This window comes from Cydia pomonella, chromosome 24 (assembly GCF_033807575.1).
Source record: "Cydia pomonella isolate Wapato2018A chromosome 24, ilCydPomo1, whole genome shotgun sequence".
NCBI classification, from domain to species: domain Eukaryota; kingdom Metazoa; phylum Arthropoda; class Insecta; order Lepidoptera; family Tortricidae; genus Cydia; species Cydia pomonella.
Window position 1 is genome coordinate 4330171 of NC_084726.1, and position 20817 is coordinate 4350987.

The following is a 20817-nucleotide window of genomic DNA, read 5'->3' on the forward strand; positions in this document are numbered from 1 at the left end:
TTGCCACTTAGATATCTGACGAATAAAGTCATCATTGGCGTTTCACAATCCTCAAATAAGCTGGTAGATAAAGTGCTAAGTTTTGCAGGAAGTTTTATCTGGCACTTAATTTATTTGTTAATTAGCTATCCAATACTTCCTCAGAATTTGTGAAACAGATCCTTTTCCCAAAACTCAGCTACATTATATTAGAAAAGATAAGAATCTTAGTAGAATTTATACAAATCGTTAACTATTGTAATGTCGCCGATTTTTTCCAAGTGTTTATGACGCACCTGACATAAGTGATAAACCTATTATTTAGGCAGTTAGTTCATTCAGCTTCTGTGCTGTGCTACAAAGGTTTGGCAACGCCATTGTGCGCGTGAGTTGAATCGATCGCAACATTCGCAACCCGACCGGTTGAGAATACGGCTGCAATTCTAAATTTGAACAACGTCGTGGACAAACGTCCTATTTAAAAATTCAATTCAATTCAAATTATTTATTTCAAACTATATACATGCCCATAGATAAAATACAAAAATAATAAAAATAACAAATTTAAAAATAAAAATACATGTCAACGACTAAATAATAAAGGAAAATAAATTACAATAAAATTAAACTAATATGTAAAAAACAAGAAATTTAAAAAGAAGAAAAACATCAAAACTCATACCTAAAACTAATATTAAAATTGCACTACAATACATTAAAATTACAAAACAATAAATTAAAATTACAATGACGTCTGAATAAAATTACAATTACACACTTAACACATATTTACATAATATTATACACTGTGCCTTTAGAACCCATATGTATGTCATTCCAGTGCCTCCCAAAATGTACCTGTCGGATTTCCAGGGAGGAGCTGATAAATAGTAATCACTTTTTGATTACAGTATGAAGTTGTTTTTGGGCCAAAAAAGCTATATGTTTTAGATTAATCAGATAGATACTGCTAACGACAAATTATAGCAAACAAATGTGCCGACAGAAGTGAAAACTTGAACAATACTCACGTGTGTATTTTTTGAATCGTCAGGAAATATTTTGGGCTTTATTAGGTGTCAGTTACTGTGACGTTAACAGTGTCGCGATTTCAATGGTTTTTTCTCATCTCAAAAAATAACCGATGCGCCTAAAGAAGTTTTCACTTCAAAAATATGGTAACAAAAAGCCAACGTACAAAACTAAGAATGTTGTAAAGTAAGAATGTTACTATATTCAACTATCTTTTGAAAAATAACTTACCTATGTATAACTTACTGTAGCTATTTAGTTATAGTACCTAGTTACTAAGAAAATATTACATGCTTCTTCAAGTAAAATACGCATTTAAAATTACTTTTCTTTGACGACCGGTCTGGTCTAGTGGCTAGTGACGCTACCTATGAAGCCGATGGTCCTGGGTTCGAATCCTGGTAAGAGCATTTATTTGTGTGATATTTGTACCTGAGTCATGGGTGTTTTCTATGTATTTAAGTATTTGTATATAACATATATCGTTTTCTGATTACCCACAACACAAGCCTTCTTGGCTTACCGTGGGACTTGGTCAATCTGTGTAAGAATGTCCCTATAATGTATTTGAATAACTGCTGCTTGATACACGCACGCAGTAATAAATAATTGTACAGTGTAGTTATTAAGTATAGTTATGTATAGATAGTTATAGTTCTAACACTTGGATAAGATTTACTAACACAATGATCCCCGATGATCTTAAATAAAGAAATAATAATAATAAATAATAATAATAATATTTATTTATTGATTGATTATTTATTTATTTATCTTTATGCAGCATAATATTTTGCTTGCTGTCGTGGCGTTAGAGTATGTAATAATTATTTTGTGTAAAATATTAGGGATAATCGACGTAGCCCCAAACTAAGCAAAGCTTTTACTATTGATGCTAGGCGACGATATAACATCCATAACTATAGAACAATTTAATATTCGCCAGAAAAACACAAATAATATACTGAAATTCGAACCCGGCACCTTCTGCTTCGTAAGTAGGGTCACTTTCAATCCAAATAGAGCCAGGATGTCGTTGAATTTTCTTCTATACCATGTGTAACAAAATTAGTAGGGGAGGAGGGGTCCGTTTGAGGGCATCGTGTTCTGAATAGGGAAAAATGAAAGAAAGACTTTGTATGGAGGGTTGGCCGCGAGGTAAAGGACCTGCCCCATAGAAAAATCTTTTTCGCGTCAAAAAATGTTTCTTCTACTTTTTCCTAATTAGAACACGATACTGAATATACCTTTAAACGGATCCTCACCATTTCTTTACACCCTGTATAAATATTCATAATTATGTTTGGCAACCCTAAAAATCTGTACTTTTGTTAGTTTGACGCACGCGCATGCTTTTGACAGCCGCGAGAGACTCCGCTCAGCTGCGCTTGAGTAACGTGGCCCTAATTCATTGAGCTTTAGTCATTTGAATAAAAACCACGTGGGTTGGGTAATAGTATAACAATAGTGGTTGCTTTCGGTAAAATTTTGTCACAATGGCCTTTTGGCGCCTATAAAGGAAATATGAATATAAGGTCAGCCCAGTTACTGAAGCCGGCCGTTGGCGAAGTCAAAGATGTCTATAAATGGCGCCAGTTTTACCGGTGTCTAGTTCTATGAGTTTTGGTTTAAAAAACTAGCATACAGGCCATAAAATTCCAAAAAAAGATCAAGATGCTCTCCATTTGCAAGAGAAATTGAGAAAAATACGTACACTTACTAAGAAATAACCGAGACCTAGACATAACTACGCAAATTCTGCAGTCGTGTAAACACAATCACGTTGAAAGAACCCACAGCTTTGTCTAGCCGTATTATGACAGTACATAAAATAAAAAACCGGTTGGAAAGCAGGCCGGTTCGCACACGGCCGAAAAAACGCAAAAAATTCGTCATTCAGTAGGTCGCTTTATTATTAGCGCAACTTGTTTTGATTATACTCACTTTCTTGTGTCTATCAAGTGTAAATTGCTGTGATAAAAAAGATGGGTAGGTATAATCAGCTTCCAAAGTATAGGTAAACCAATTTGTCAGTAAGAAATCCGCGAAATTTAGTATGAGATATGTAATTATGCGCATAGTGTTGTGTTCCTGCCTGTGAGTAAGGTTGCCAGAGCTCAACGAGGGGGGGCGGGTTTAGGGTCGGCAACGCGCATGTAACTCCTCTGGAGTTGCAGGCGTACATAGACTACGGAGACTGCTTACCATCAGGCGGGCCGTATGCTTGTTTGCCACCGACGTAGTATAAAAAAAATGCGCGCCTAAACATTTAAAAAAAATGTTTGTCCGGCAAACAAAAGTAAATCTACCAATCCGATATTAGTGCAGCTGTTCAATTTTTATTAAATAATTACTTATAAATATTTAAAGATTTGGTAATTGCCACATGCCACATTGTTTTTGCCTCAATACGTCGAACAAGCTAAAATTACTGTTTGAAACTTATTAACACTTACTACTTTCTACTTAAATTAAATACGTAAGGTCCTTTAAATTACAAGTGTATGTTTTTTAGGTAGGTATAGGTACTTACTTTTTAAGTTTTTCCTTCCAAGTGAAGTGAGTGATAAAAAGAGCGGTAGGTCGGTGTCGGTAAGTCCATATATGTAGAGCTATAGCCGAGCCGGTCAAACAACTTTGTCATTGGAAAAAGGCGCGAAACTCAAATTTTCTATGGGACGACAACCCTTCGCGCCTACATTTTTAAAATTTGCCGGTTTTTTCTGATATCGGAAATGGCTTGGCAGACTTTAGATAAATAATTTTTAATCGTGTAACATTGTAAAGCGCGCTAAAATAAATAAATAAATAAATAAATATTATAGGACAATATTACACAAATTGACTAAGTCCCACAGTAAGCTCAATAAGGCTTGTGTTGAGGGTACTTAGACAACGATATATATAATATATAAATATTTATAAATACTTAAATACATAGAAAACACCCATGACTCAGGAACAAATATCCATGCTCATCACACGAATAAATGCCCTTACCAGGATTTGAACCCGGGACCATCAGCTTCGTAGGCAGGGTCAATACCCACTAGGCCAAACCGGTCGTCAAACAACAAGTACCAACATTTAAAAAGTAATCTCTATGCCCGTGAGAAGTTCACAACTTTTTTTCTTTTTACACCAGTGATCTCATCTCTAGACAGTGTTACCAGCATTCCTCGTGTAATTGTCGCTTAATGGTTGCCAACAGTTTCTAATTAACACTTTACTCGTGTAAACTGTTTTAAAGTCATTAAGAGGGGTGATTGACATTTTTGATATTTCTTTGTTTTCACCCGGGTAAGGTTTTGTGAGAGGGTATTTTTAACTGCCGACGCAAAAATGGGGTGTTATGTGTTTGATGCCAATGTCTGTCTGTCTGTGGCATCGTAGCTCTCCAACGGATGGACTGATTTCTATGCGTTTTACGTGGAAGCGAGTTTCCTTAAATTGCGAGGGTTCTTAGCTATGTTTGATAAAAATTGATCTAGCAGTTTGGTGAGTATCAGCTCTTTCTCTTTTCCAAATCGATAAAGATATTTTTGGCATAGCGTAAGGGTTTTATTTTATTTATTATTACGGTTTCCACTAACATTAACAATAAACCTAGTTTGTCATTGTGTCAATAACATACGTTTTCTCTTATTGTATGGGTTATCACGTGGTATACTTCCCTCTTAAAACTTTAATTTTTTTCTCAGGCGTACATAGGCTATGGAGACTGCTTACAATCGGGCGGGCCGTATGCTTGTTTGCCACCGACGTAGTATAAAAAAACGCTTCACTGTTTTCTCTCTAACAGTAACTAAAAGTATAGTAATTGATAAATAATTGAAATAATGATATTTCTTACATATAAGTTTAAGATTCGAGTAACTCATTGTCAGGGTTTGAACTCACGATCTCCGGTCAGCTATCTTCATTACTGTAATACCAAGATTACAAAGTACCAACTTACAAACACAAACACTATATTTGTACGACAGTTTACCTCCACTAGTTACGAGTATTAACTATCTGTGGAAAACAGACAGAGGTAAGATATTATGGAAGGTATAGGCAAGGAACAGAAACTCCTTAGGCTATTGCAAAAGTGTCCAGCTGTCAGCTATAAATAATAGTTCCAAATCTCTCCAGAGTAGTAGCTAAGAATCTAGGCGTTATTGACGGAGTGACATGCGCTGTCTATGATTAGATTCTTTTCTCAAGTATTCTAGGTATTGTAGCGCCACCTATTTATGGTTTTTTGTCGGACACTTTTTGGTATATGGAGATTTTGTTCCTTCCCTCTACCTTCCATATCAGCTGTTTTATTATAATACCAACATAGAAATACAAACATCTACTACATTTGTACGACGGTTTAGGGGGCGTCCATTAATTACGCGAAGGCTTCAAGGGGGGGGGGGGGATGTTCCAAGCATAAATCTCACGTGGGGGAGAGAGGTTTTAGGCAAATATCACGTATTTGAGAGAATCATTAATTAAAAGTAAAACATGTTTCTAGATTAAAATATGCCAAAAATTTTCTTGTATAATAAATAATTTTGTGTTGATATATTAAAGATTTGATCCCCGTTGTCTTTATTGCTCTTAATGAAAATAATAAATCAAATGATGTTTTGTTTAATAAATCCAACGCATTTATACTCAAACGGTGTGCGGTTTTATAATAAGTTACCGTAATATGTTGAAATCGTCAATAAATAAATTCAAGACTATTGTGAAACGACAGCTTTTACAAAAAGCTTATTATACTGTTAGTGAATTCATAGAGGATAAAAATGCATTTAATTAAATTAACTATAATTGTTTACTTATGTTAAAATATAATATATACCTAGTTGTAAGTTGACATGTAAAAGAGCTAGCATAAGCCTATTTACAAAATAAAGATTTTGATTTTGACTACAACATTTTAAAATTACACGCAAGATTTGGGAGGGGTGGAGGGGTTCGAGTCAAATCTCACCAATGCTCAAAAACCCCTCACGTAATTTATGGACGCCCCCTTATATCAGCTAGCTATTACTATCTGTGGAAAAGCAGACGTTACAGAGAAAGCCTGACCCAACACAATCGGTGTCAAAGGTGAAATCATGACAATCCGTATTCAACGTTATTATCAAGCCTTTTAGAGTGTGTTTCCTTTGTACATGCTTATGCGGTGGCTATTATATTGGTGTTTTATCTGTAGACAGGATTCCGATGTTTAGACACGAATTGAAATGCTGTTGAGTTAAATGGCTTCCTGCTTTGAAATTTCACGTATAGTTATATCAAAGTTTTACTAACTTTTTTTTATATTATAAGGATCCAGGGGGTCGATTTTTTAATTTCGAGTGCTTGATTTCTTCACTCAAAAATCTGTGGAAAACAATGAAATGCTATTTTAGAGATACGAGCAATATATTATTATTATTAAATCTTTTATTTCAGGCAAAGCCCATAAAAGTGTTATAAATAAGTGGTAATATAAATTGGGAATCTAGTAGTATTGACCACTGGTTTTCAAGTCTATTAGTAGGATACCCCCCTTACTGCAGGTTAAATTTTTTTGTTGAAATTTGTACTTTAAATGCTCCCGAAATAGTTGAATATTATATCAGCCATATATGGCTTCGTAAGCGGTTTAAGGGTTCAACGGATCTAGCGATCGAAATTCAAAAAATCAGCCAAGTGCGAGTCGGACTCGCACAGGAAGGGTTCCGTACCATTATCTATAAAAACGGGCACCCATCCAAGTACTGACCCCGCCCGACGTTGCTTAACTTCGGTGATTGGATGAGAACCTCGAGATTGGAATGAAATTTTTATTTTATTTTGTTTTTAGTATTTGTTGTTATAGCGGCAACAGAAATACATAATCTGTAGAAATTTCAACTGGTTAATTATCACAGTTCATGAGAGACGGACGGCCGGACGGACGGACGGACGGACGGACAGCGGAGTCTCAGTAATAGGGTCCCGTTTGACCCTTTAGGTACCCTGAAAACGGCCGTGGTCGCATTTTAGTCATCTTACTGCATTTAGGTATTTCGAGACCGATGTTTTAGCTATTTACAGCACAAACTTCATTGGACGAAGAAAATAAAAATCTTCAGTTCACCTTCGACGCTCAGTAGTCGTAATAATAAGTAAGTCGTAAGTCGTTTTAATAAAAAACTAGTGCCTACGCCAAATCTTGGGATTAGTTGTCAAGCGGACCCCAGGCTCCCATGAGCCGTGGCAAAATGCCGGGACAACGCGAGGAAGAAGAAGAAGTCGTTTTAATAAAAAAAATACAAAAAGGGGTCAAAGATTGTGTACAGTATTTTGGACACTGCCAAATCAAGGGTTAGCCGTGCATGAAAGTTAAAGTCATTATGAAAGGTTAACGCTTTTCCGAAATAACTCTGTCCATGCTCTTAAATTGCTGGTTTTTATGCTTACGTTTAACTCTGTCCATGCCTTTTTGGTGATTTTATTTATGTGTACAGTTTTACGTTTTTTGTGCCTAAATTAGTACTTGAAAAAACGCCGACAGCAGACAGGCCTCACATCGCAGTGCCCACGCAGTTCGTTCACTGTCGCAGACGGTTAAGGTGCAATGAGTGTAGGTCCTTCTCCAAACGTAGCTCGTTGAGCGCTGAGGCGGACGGCCGTGCGTGCGTGCCGGGGATCGCGGATATTTAAATAAATATTTTAAATATTTAAATAAATCTTTATTCACTTAAAAAACCTAACACAGTATAGAGTGTCGATATTATGTTATACTAGATACCAGGGATCGGAAACCGGTATTTTTTGTATGGGAACGAAAACGGTATTTTTTCGTTCTTTGTTAATTACTTCATTTCTAATTAGGCAATCTAATAATACGAAGTCGTTATCTGAAAACACAACTGAGTCCTACATTTAGAGTATAAAATAAACCGAAATATATGGTTATTTCGATGTTTTTGCAAAAAAACCGGTTCCGATCCCTGCTAGATACAGAAAAGCTTATAATTAGGTTTGTAATGGTTTCACCAGGGTCCAGCTTTTGTCTCCCGAACTAGGTCAGAGCCTGTGACTCGGGAGTCAGCGATTCCTCCGCTAAAGGCTACACAATAGTGGCAGCAGAAATAAAATCTATCGGTATCATTGTTATTAAAAAAAAAAAAAACAGTGAAACGGCAGAAGTGAAAACTTGAATAATCCCATCTCAAAAATTTCAACACGCATGTGTATCTATGTACGTACATATACTCAATATATGTACTAATTATATACAGAGGTGTCGGTTAAAGTAACGGTAATAGTCTCGCGAGTTCAACGGTTTTTTCCTATCTCAAAAAAACGCCGAACGCGCCTAAAGAATTTGCCACTTAAAAAAGTAATCGATGAGTTCGATCTGAAATAACATTAGATACGCGTTTTCAATTGAATTAATTTATTCAAAAAGTCATCATAATGGTCCAGTTATTGTTTGTTTTGACTTAATATACATGTTACTTTACTAAAGCTAGTAAAACATTTGTAAAAGTGGTTTGGTCCACTGGCTCATTTTCCACAAGGACAATCAAACTCCTTATCCGCTTAAATTTTTTAGTAAATACAAAAACAAATCATTTATTCTTAGAAAGTGAGTAATAGAAATGATGTTTATGGCCGGGGTCGTTTTCACCCGCCGCCCGCGGCCGACAGCAGCCCGCCGCCTGCGGCGTCTGAAACGGCGGCGGGCGAAAACGACCACTCCCGAGCATTCCCGAACATACCATTCAGACGTCGCGGGCGGCGGGCCGCTGTCGGCCGCGGGCGGCGGGTGAAAACGACCCCGGCCTTAGTTACATAAAGTGCGTTACCTCACAATAGTAGCAATTTCCACGCAATAGCTTTTGTGCAAAAATAGTTTCAAATTGTTAATGGTGCATTTTCGATGTAAACTATTCGTGATATTCTTCTGACGAGCAATAGTTTTTTAAAAGTTTCGAATTAATGAAGTTACTATAGCCTCAAGATTTGCTATTCATATTCTTTGGCAACGGTATTATTGTAGGTATTATCTAAAAAAGTGCTACATGATCTTCCTCGCGTTTCCCTGGCATTTTGCCACGGCTCATGGGAGCCTGGGGTCCGCTTGGCTACTAATCCCCAGAGAATTGACGTAGGCACTAGTTTTTACAAAAGCGACTGCCATCTGACCTTCCAACCAGGTAACCAAAGAGGGTAAACTAGGTCTTATTGGGATCAGTCCGGTTTCCTCACAAGCGATTGGTATGAGTAAATATCAAATGATATATCAAAAAATTCAAAAAAATTATTCTGCAAGTAGGCCTCAAGGGCTCTTTTTCGTACATAAGTTCCGAAAAACTCATTGGTACGAGCTGGGAGTTGAACCCGCGACCTCCGGATTGCAAGTCGCACGCCTCTAGGCCACAAGCGCTACCAATTTTCAAAAACTGCTGGCTGCCCACTGCACCTTAAGAGCTTCGCATAAACATTAGTATTGAATATGTCGCTTGTGTGCAAATCACTTGAAAGTTAACTTATGGTTGAGGTCTGAATATAGGTTACGGTTACTGCGATCTACAATGAGCATTCTTGCATAATAGAGCATAGATGTGCAGTTTGTATCGCTTTATACACTTTTTGTAGGGTTTCGTACCCAAAGGGTAAAAACGGGTCCTTATTACTAAGACTCCACTGTCCGTTTGTCTGTCTATCCGTCCGTCACCAGGCTATATCTCATGAACCGTGATAGCTAGACAGTTGAAATTTTCACAGATGTTGTATTTCTGCAAACAAATACTTAAAACAGAACAAAATAAATATTTAAGTGGAGCGCAACAAGCGTGATTTTTTTGACGTTTTTTGCGTAATGGTACAGAACCCTTCGTGCGCGAGTCCGCACTCGCACTTGGCCGATTTATTACCTAGTTTGAGTTATTATCGTTTTTGTGACTTAATTATAACGATTTTCACCTTGGGAGGAGGGGAGTGTCATAAAAAACGTCATATTCTCTTATCCTTAATGATGTCATTGCCACACTTTGTCTTAGCAAATGACATGCAATTCAGAGTCATCTTAGTCTTACTTTATCCCTCTTATTACCTTGGCTGTCAATAAACGATTTATTGATTAATTAAACTATATTACTGCATTTTTGTGAAATTTACAGGTATATCGCCGACTATACTTTTCTTTCTCTAGGACTGATCGAGACAATTTAAACAAATTCAAAAATAATTAGGTTACCTTTTTTTATCATAGATTTTCTAAAAAAAAAACATTTCTAATTCATCATCAGACTAGCTCGATGGTACCCAACTTACATGAAATTTCAGCTCAATCGAATAATGGGGTATGGGTCTAATTTAGTATGCAAAATTTGATTCAAACATATAGGTAAAGTACATACAAACGATACAACTATTTTCATCCTCTATCTATATTAACCACCTATTTACATACATTCCCTTCAAAATCGACAAAAAAAACTAGTGCTTTTCATTATTTTAGTCATAACCCATAAACTACTGCAAAAATACGCCATTATTACAATAAAAAAAATGGTGACTCTCTCTATCTTAAGCCCGTCTCTACTCTTCAGGTGTAGGCCTCTCTGTGCGACCTGGAGCCACTTCTTCCTGCCAGTCCTTTTGATGTCGTCGTCACAACGCATCTGGGGTCTACTTTGTGGACGTTCTCCCATGGTCGCCACTCGACTAGTCGTTTACTCCACGAATTGGTCTTTGGTGCTATATGACCAGTATCCCTAGTGTAAATTTATTCGATAGCGTGACGTGACGTACGCGTTTGCGTTAAGTCTCATTTTGTATGGGATTTAGAAACAGCGTGCCAAGCGGGACGTTTTGGAAACTCAAAATCCCATACAAAATGAGACTAAATGCAAACGCGTACGTCACGTTTCGCTATCGAATAAATTTACACTAGGGGCACAGGCCATTCCCACTTATAAATAAATAAATATTATTATGGGACATTATTACACAAATTGACTAAGTCCCACAGTAAGCTCAATAAGGCTCATGCTCCCAACTCAAAACACCCATGACTCAGGAACAAATATCCATGCTCATCACACGAATACATACCCTTACCAGGATTTGAACCCGGGACCATCAGCTTCGTAGGCAGGGTCACTACCCACTAGGCCAGACCGGTCGTCATTATACTATTTATACTTCCATCTGGCTATGCGTTTTATAACATCGGTTACCTTTTTTAAGTAAGTAGATACAAACAGACCGGTTTTCATTGCTCTTAAGTATAGTTATGACTTTGGTACAATACCCTTAGTGTAAATTAGATCGACATCATGTGACGAACGCGTTTGCGTTAAGTCTCATTTTGTATCGGATTTTGAGTTTCCAAAACGTCCCGCTTGGCGCGCTCTTTCTAAATCCAATACAAAATAAGACTAAACGCAAACGCGTACGTCACGTTTCGAAATCGAATTTATTTACACTAGGGGTACTGATCACTCGAAAGTTAACTTAATGGTTGAACGTTGAATATAGGTTACTGTCTTCAGCTATAACTACGTAGTTATAATGAGCATTCTTGCATAATTAAGCTATGAACGGCTTTTTATGCGTTTTTTTCTTAGTCATTGGTTATTAGATACGAGGAATGGGTTTCTTTCAAGATCTAAGTATTTTAAGTATTTACTTCTAATAATTATTTAGTAGAATGTATAAATTACAGATATATAATTATGTAGGTTGAAATTAAAACATTTATGCTCAACATTCGTATCATTAGAAAAATGCGGAAAACTCAGAAAATCATGGAGTTTTTTTTTTTCAGATACTTATCTTCTTTATCCATAATTTACATATTATAATGTATAATGTACCGAGAAATTTATATTTTTGGAGTATTCGTTTTTATTAGGTTACATTTTATTTTTATTCTTTTATCAATTAAGTATTTTTTTGGTTTTAATATATTATTAATTTTATCTTAAGAGCGCTGATGGCCTAGGTAAGAGCGTGCGACATTGAATCCGAAGGTTGTGGGTTCAAACCCCGGCTAGTACGTCTCTGTCGACATACTCAATGAGATTTTCGGAACTTATGTACGAAATATCGTTTGATATTTATCATTCGCTTTTCGGTGAAGGAAAACATCGTGAGGAAACCGGACTAATCCCGATAAGGCCTAGTTTACCTGGGTTGGAAGGACAGATGGCAGTCGCTGTCGTAAAAGCTAGTGCCTACGCCAATTCTTGGGATTAGTTTTCAAGCGGACCCCGGTTGGATTGGGATGAGCAGTGGCAAAAATGCCGGCATAACGCGAGGAAGAAGATATTTTTATCTTGAAGGCCGGCAGCGCACTTGCAACCCCTCCAGTGTTGCAGATATCCATGGGCGACGGTAATGACTTACCATCAGCCGATGTGTCTGCTCGCTTGCCGCCTATATCATAAAACAAGAAGAGAGTGCGAAATTTTATGTTATAAGCAGAACTGAATCTACATAAAACGATTTTACTCAACTTTCATTCTTAATATAAAAACACAATATAAATTAAAACTAAAATATTACTAAATTAAATCTAAAATAAAACTAAAATAATCTAAAAATGGCCCCTGCGGCATAGTACCGAAGACGCTGGCAGCATTTCCTCGCTGGATCGTTAGACTGATGCGTTGAGCGAGGAAGCTGCCAGCTCTTTGATCTCCTGTGGCGTCTCTGAGTCTCTTAGACAGATCTTTGAAGAGACTCAGAGCGCCAGGGCCCCACGGACCAAGGGTCTCGACACCGAATGGAATAAAATTGTACTCGGTGCCGATACCCCTGTATTTTCCTACCTTGGCGTTCTCCGCCGCCTCTGCCGCTGTCGCTGCCCTCATGGAAGTTCGGTGGAGATGTGACGGGGCTAGTGTGTCTACACACGTTGCATCCCACACCAGCACCCGTCCCATACTCCACGGAATCAAGGACATCCCGTCCGGTCTCTTGCCGTCAGTTCTGGATATGCCGGTCGGCTCTAAAAGGGCCGGCACATTAACTGAGGCTAGAGACCGGCGGATGATGTCATTGAGGGCAGCATGTCTTGAAAAGCGGCCAGCGCTTCGTTGGCAGGAAAGTCCGTGGTGCCCTAGTTGGTCAACTTCACTTCCGCAGGGGCAGCGATGGGGGGCGCAGACCGGGACCCCGAGACGAAGGCAAACTGCAATACGAAGTGTGTCGGGATTTAGAAACGTGCCTAAATTTGGGGAGGGGTGCGCATGGAGCCAGTATCCAGCTTCCCGTGTTCCTGCAGCTAGGAGTCTGGCTCGTCCCTCGGTGTCGGATTCATTTAGTAAAGAAGATACGGTAAATTTACATGCAATGTCGTCCCAGCTCCTTTGAGATTTCGGGTGTTCGGGAAAATTTTGACCGGGGCAAGCAACTGGCCAAGCATTTTTGGCATCAGCCAAGCCCGTAGCCTCACAGTTTGTACGTAGGATTTTTCCTATGAGACTGGATGAGCTATGGACTGACGACAAAAATGCTGGTAAAGCCACACTGGACGTTTTGCGGATTCCTAACCCACCATGCCGGATGGGAAGGGATCCTTGGGTCCAAGACTGCTCGTTTAGCTGGATATTGAGAACGGATTCTAGATTACTTTTAATTAAACAGTCTATCTGTAACAGAAGATTTTGATTTTTCCAAAGGGGACAGCAGCGAAGCACATAAGTTAATTTAGGGACAAATAGGCAGAATTTTATAATACTTAACGCATAATGAGGGCTAATTTCTAGCAACCGGTAAGAATGATTTTCGAATTTGGAAACAGAATTTTGAACAAAATTTGCAAAATTTTCTTCGAATATAGGGGATCCCAGGAGGCAAAGGTTACTTTTGTCGAGTAACTTAATGTTAGGTGCAAGTTGGTTGAATTTTTGTTTCAAGTTATCAAGGTTAATATGAGAATTTTGAATAAATAGTTCACATTTGTCGAAATTTAATTCTAGGCCGATGGATTTAAATTTATCAATTATTACGGAAAGGTCGGCTAATACAGTATTTGAGTCACCTCCTAGGGTCCCGTCATCCAGGTACCAAACGTTAAATTTAGATGTCAAATTTTTGATTATAGGGTGTATTGCCAAACTGAAAATTGCAGGCCCCAGAGGATCTCCTTGTTGGCAGCCGACTTCTGAAGACAATTCGTTTGACCGGTACATTAATTTAGTTGGATCCGCGTAACAGTGGAGGAGATAGTTATACAATTCTGGAATGTTAGATTTTACTTCTGCCAACAAGGTATCTCTGTCCAAAGAATTAAATGCATTTTTGACATCAATTTTGAGCAACACTTCGCACTGGCCGTTGCTAAGGAAGGTCCGGAGGGCATGCACGGCGGCTTCACAGCCTCCTTTGATTCCAAAGCCTAATTGAGTTGGTTCAAAAGATTTTTGAAGTTTTGGCAGGATGTGTCGAACTGCAATTTTGGAAGCCAATCGGCGAAGTGTTGCACCAACAGCAATTGGCCTCACCCCTCCATCCTTTTTAGTCAAGGCAATTAAATTTGCCCCGTATAGAATGGGCAAAATGTCTGGGTGAACATTACCTGAGAACATGACATTTATTAATTTCGTAATGTTACTAATAAGGTGCTCACCTGCTTCTCCTAAGGACGGGGATATCAAGTCCTTTAAATGTTGAGGGCTGAGGCCATCTAGTCCTGCCGCGGAGCCGGTTTTAAAGGAAATAATAGCATTAAACACGTCGTTGTTTTTAATCTGCAAGCAGGACTGCGTTGCTGTTGGGGGGTCAAAAAAATAGGGGGTCGCGGGAGCTGGGGGGTGTTTAGTTAGTAGAGCCGAAAGAGTGTCTGGATTATCTGGCGATAGCACATCGCTAGAAAAAAGAAGTCGAGCGGCGCCTTTCAAGTCTCCCTCGCTGATTTTGTTTTCAATAACTTTAATTTGATTGAAAGTCTTAGGGGGATGTCTAGGTGTGGTTGAAGTTGAAGGGATCGAAAAGTCAGTGCAATTATTTTTAATTTTCTGTGTTAAAGATATATTGTCGTTATTGTCTTTTGCATGTAAAATGGTATATGGGAAAAGAAGAAGATTGTGCCAGTCTTCAATAGCGTTGGTGTCGCAGCATTTTTTAATGAGGTGGCTAAGATGGGTTGCTACAGAGATTCTGGCACCCCGGGGGATCCGTTTAATTACTGGGATTTTTTGCTTAAGATTACTGAGACGGATATGGAAGGGATGATGATGAATGGGTGGTGTGTTACCTAGGTTTAGCACAGATGCATTCTGGCTGAGAATTAGACGGTGAATTTTGGATTTGTGAATATTTAAGCCACGACTAGTTTCAAAGGTTTTTGAGCACAGATGGCATGGATGGATATTAGAAGATGTGCTATCACCAGATTGGGTCACGGCCTGCATAAAAACTTAATAACTAAATACAGCAACGTAAAAGTACAACTACAAAGTAAGAATAAATATCAATTAAAAATAAAAAACCACCAAACACAAACAAACAACAATAAACATATGTCTGTCACAGTAGGCACAGCTGTCACGGCTGGCAGGACTGCGGAGCGCGGTGCGCCGTCGCGGCCGCGGGGGCGCGGCGGCAGCTAGGCCTTTTGCCGTCCGCGACAGATCACAGAATGCTGAAAGGGACGTCTGCGAGGGCCTTATAGTAGGCGTATTACTTGAAATGACTCATTAAGTTGTGCAAAGATTTGACATACGTCAGTTCCAAACCATCTTATATGTTGTTTTCAATAGCACTAAATTCTGTGATTATTATATTTTATAGTTAAAAAAGTGCTTGATTGATTGAAAAATGCTTCCAAATGCTTGTTTTCGATATAATATAAAAACAATAAAGAAAATAACATCATAAATTGTATGCCATGCGATCATTAATTGTAAAATTTGTTTACTTGGCATGTAATTATTTAGAAGATTTGTTTTTATAGCATGTAACTTGTTTCAATCCGGAGGTCGTGGGTTCAAATCCTGGCTCGTACCAATGAGTTTTTCGGAACTTATGTACGAAATATCATTTGATATTTACCACTAGCTTTTCGGTGAAGGAAAACATCGTGAGGAAACCTGCATACATCTGCGAAGAAATTCAAAGGTGTATGTGAAGTCCCCAATCCGCATTGGGCTAGCGTGGGGACTATAGACCGAGCCCTCTCGCGCATGAGAGGAGGCCTGTGCCCAGCAGTGGGACGTATATAGACTGAATTATTATTATTGTTATTAACTTGTTACTTAATTACATGTATAATTAATAAATGTGTAGGTAGTAAAACAGTGTCACTGTTTAATTGTACATGTACATAATTACTCGCGTGATCACGCAACATACCATACATGGCAGATTGATCCATCGTGTGAACGAGGCTGATTTCACACTAGTGAAATGGCCTTAAGTGTACACTAGTCTAGTCTCTGTGAGCTGTAGACTTCGCGAACCATTGAAATTCCGCCATTTTGTATTTTTTTTTAACTGGTAATACGTCACTTTTGGTAAATGCGTCTATTGAAGATAACTTCGAAGCGCAACGTATTATAAATCTTATAGACGACTTCACTTAAAATTCGGTGACCATACTTCGAAGGGTTGCAATACACACGTATAATAAATACACATCACGTTCATAACGATAATAGAAAATAAACAAGATTTACTTATCGCCAACAAATATCACCAAAAATTTAAAAGAAACCCTCGCGTGATTTGTGCACAAGCCAAGCCCAAAAATATTCTGTTTAGAAGAAATCTTTAAAAGACGCATTTACCTCAAGTGACGTATTTATCCCGGTTGACCTTAATTATCTGTATAGAATCTGATTCACTACAGTAAGTAAATATATCGTATTTTGTCATACAAGGTATGATTAGGGTTAAAAGGATACATAGCGTGAGGCGTAAAATGATAAATCTCGTGATCAAACCCATTCAAGATATATTTATTTAATCTTTATTGCACAAAAGAAAAACAATCTTATAGTACAAAAGGCGGACTTAATGCCACGAGGCATTCTCTACCAGTCAACCTTAAGGCTAAGCAGAGAGATTGTGAGCGGTGCTACAATTACAATAGCAAAACAAATCAAACAAAAATACATATAATAACCAGTGATCGGTTATTTGGATTCTCCCTCGCGGGATATCAAGTAGAAAAGTTAATATAGATACGACAGTTTCCCGCGATACCGAACAAACCGTACAAAAATAAAACAATTTAAATTATCTCTAAGGATTTTTTTACTCTTACATGGCAACCAGTTGAGACAAAAACTTCTATTCTTTTCCTAATCTCAACATTTTATTTAAAGCAAAATATATTAAAACCTTCACATCTGTCATGATGGAAAAAATACTTCAAAATCTTGACATTGACATTTCATTATTTTCTCTGGATTTCAGTTCTAATTATTTTTGCTGAGCAATAAAACCATTTGACATTGTGGACATTGTTTTTCTCAAGCTACCTCTCAGTTGAAAGAAGTGTAATTCACTTTTTGATAACGAATTCATTTATTCAAACAATTAACCCGTAGTAACCATATATTAGCTGATAGACACGCGTATTTACTCGCCGAACTTTTATCCAAACGGTACAAAATGTGCCGCTTTGGAGGCAGCAAATGAGCTGTCAGTGTAAACACTTGTGCTCATTTGTTCGATTTAGACAAAAGAACGGTGAGAAAGTACTCGTCTATCAGCTACTTAGATGTTTTAAAGTGTAATAAAATAAACACATTGTATTTTTTTGCCTTTTCTAACAACATAAAGCCCGGATTCCCGGTGCATATCCATACTAACATAATGATTGAGGTCGTTCACCCCCTGTCGAATCCAAAAAACCGATCACTGATAATAACATATACATACAAATATAATACACACATACACTATATAAGTACTTTTCAATTAATTTTGTTATTTTTGCGGATTGTATGTGTAATTTCTCCATACAATTTCGCAGCTCACTGTACTTTGCATCAAAACTATTCTGATGGGGCGAAACTCGGTTTTATTACTACTATTCTCCTAATCCCAGAAGCTTTACTGTTTTCGAATTTAGAATCTTATCCTTTTAAGAAAAGTAAAAATCCAATTATGGAGTAAGTAGGCCTTTACAAAAATAAATTGTTATTCGTTCATGAAAATGTTTTTTCTTTCGTTGTTACGGTCATTTTTGCACCCAAATTTTACACCTCCTTGGTATGATCGCTTGTTTTTTTATGAACTGAAAATTTTCGCCTGCTCGTATTGAAAGCTTACACTGTTAGCTCTAAAATGGTACAATTGCTTTTTTGATCTCATGATTGGTTCCGGAGATATTAAACGTTGAAATTAAAAATTAGTTTGAGTCGATTTTTTTGATCGCGAGTGTATAACGGCTTTGGGACTCGAGGACTTAACTACTTTTATTCTTCAGGTTTGATTTTAACCATAACGTTGCATCCATTTTCCTTCCTCTCTTGAGGAAGGTCTATCTATGAAGTCATCTTAAACATGACGAATTAACAAATAAGGAGATGACCTTCGCACGGCCGACATGGTCAGTCGCGCAAGACTTGTCGGACCGCGAATTGTTACCAAAACAACATTAAACGTAAACTTTTATGGCTGCTACATAGTTAGGATAGGTCAAATAGATATCTACGAAGTTAACTTACACAAGTACATTCAACAATATGAATTAATAAAACTATGCACAAGTTCGGATACTTCAAGAGTTTACGTTTTAAAATTAAAATAATTGATTACCAATTGCCTTAGTTATGTCAGAGATCAAGTACCTACCTACTTATTGTGTATTATGCAATGTACGAAAATATACAAATATATATTACGAAAAAACAAGTAGTAGACATAAAGTTAGTACCTGGCCTAGTTTTGTGATTTATGAATTAATTATGGTACAACAGTTCTAAATATTTCATTAATAATTAATACTAATGCCATTAAATATATTACATAAAATAATTACAGGTTGCTGTGCAAATCACAGTCGTAATCTATAATTATTTAATTTCACATCTCGCAGAGTGCCAGTTTTCAATACTTTCGATTTCTAGAGTCGAAAGTAAGCGTTATTAAAGTTTTTTACGCGGTTCTGTTAATTTGTTCATTAGATCATATCTGTGATATGCTGTGTGTGACTTTATCGATAGGTGTTGAAATGAAGTAATACTTCACGGTATTCTCGTAAATATGCAAATTAAAGCTGTCAATGTTAGGCAACGGTTTTGACATTTTGTTTTTCTGATTTCATGTATTATAGTAATTAGTAGTTATTTTTTAATGCCTTGTTTGAAGGAAAAAATCATCCTACACACGTCGATAAGTTTTTAGAATCCGTCTAACCTAACTTTGCTCCGTTTTGAAAAGAGCAAAGTGAGGAAGTATCTAAATTTGACTTTAATAAGGGCTATAGCCCGAGCCCTCTCGCACATGAGAGGAGGCTTGTGCCCAGCAGTGGGACGTATATAGGCTGAATTATTATATTAATGGCAATAATGACTAAGATAAGTTGGTAGTGATTTTGACAGCCCACACAGTGCGAGTGTTATTTTAAACGTCAAACTTCTATGAAATTATGACGTTTACATAACACTTACACAGGCTGGGCTATCAAAATCGCTGCCAACTTAGCTTGGTCTGACTCTATTTTACTATTTCATCATTTTGATTTATATGTTAAAATAAGGGTTCCGTGTTGACTATTAAACGCTAAAAAAAATTTCAACGTTCTAATATTTTTCATTTTTAACCACCGACGCGATGTGTTTTATTTATTTAAGCTATGTACCTGTGTGTCCATGATATCGTAGCTCCCAAACGGATGATCTGATTTGAGGCGTTTCTATTTATCGAAAGTAGTATTGCCTACCAAGACAACCAGGTTTAAATAAAAGCAATAGGTAGTCTTCTTAAATTTTCTCTCAACTCTATCTCTTTGTCCACAGGAAAGCACCTAGTCTTCTCCACCGACCCCGAATCCGTGAAGGATGAGTTCGCCTTCGACAACCCCGGGTTCCGTCAAGACGAGCGCGCCTGGCAGCACGCCCCGACCTTACCCTTGAAGGGCTCCACGTTGCACGCAGAGTTCACCAAACCCGAACAAAGCAAAGATGACGAACATATTCAGGTAATTTAATTTATTGCTATACAACGAGGAAATGCCGCCAGCATCCTTGGTACAGTCACGTCTGAAAATATCGGTACGAAAAATGTGCAAAAAATATGTATACACTATCTTAATATATGGGCAATAAAGTCGTGTATATATTCTTGGCACTTTTTTCGTATCGATTTTTCAGATGTGACCGCACAATGCCTCAAGGGCCTATTTTAAATCTTTCGAGGCCCGGGGACGGACATAGTATAGTTTAATCACTCCACGCAGACGAAGTCGAGGACAGAAGCTAGTCAGCCTATAAATACGCACTTAAGTTAACCGTTCTCATAAATATCCGCGTATCAGAATCGATATCTTTCGATAGCCTAATGGGCCGCCCCTTGGTTATTCGGAGGTGGGGTATAGGTGGAGGTCATTCTCCAGATTTATGCCTGCGTCTAAACTCCATCAAATCATACGAAATGTATGAAAAGTTTGACAGAGTTGAGGCTGACTGTGAGGTAAAAACCACAAACAATACAGACATCAACAAGAATAAAACTAAATAGATGCTAATGAATAGAGAGGCATCCTTTGCAAAAGTAGTTAAAAAGGCTAGTCTAGAGAGATTAACTAAGACAAATTGATTACCACGCAAATAAAACGTTTTCACATGTAAATATGTGGAAGTTACATGTCATCAGTGAAAG

At 37.7% G+C, this 20817-nt stretch overlaps 1 protein-coding gene across 1 annotated transcript in view; it reads left to right on the forward strand.

The window, feature by feature from the left end:
* The window catches only part of LOC133531065 (uncharacterized), a 68945-nt gene that overhangs the window by 27101 nt on the left and 21027 nt on the right, over nucleotides 1–20817 (forward strand). Inside the window, exon 2 of the mRNA XM_061869162.1 lies at nucleotides 19956–20137. Within this exon, the coding sequence (XP_061725146.1) occupies nucleotides 19956–20137 (182 nt within the window). The remainder of the gene's footprint in view (nucleotides 1–19955; nucleotides 20138–20817) is intronic.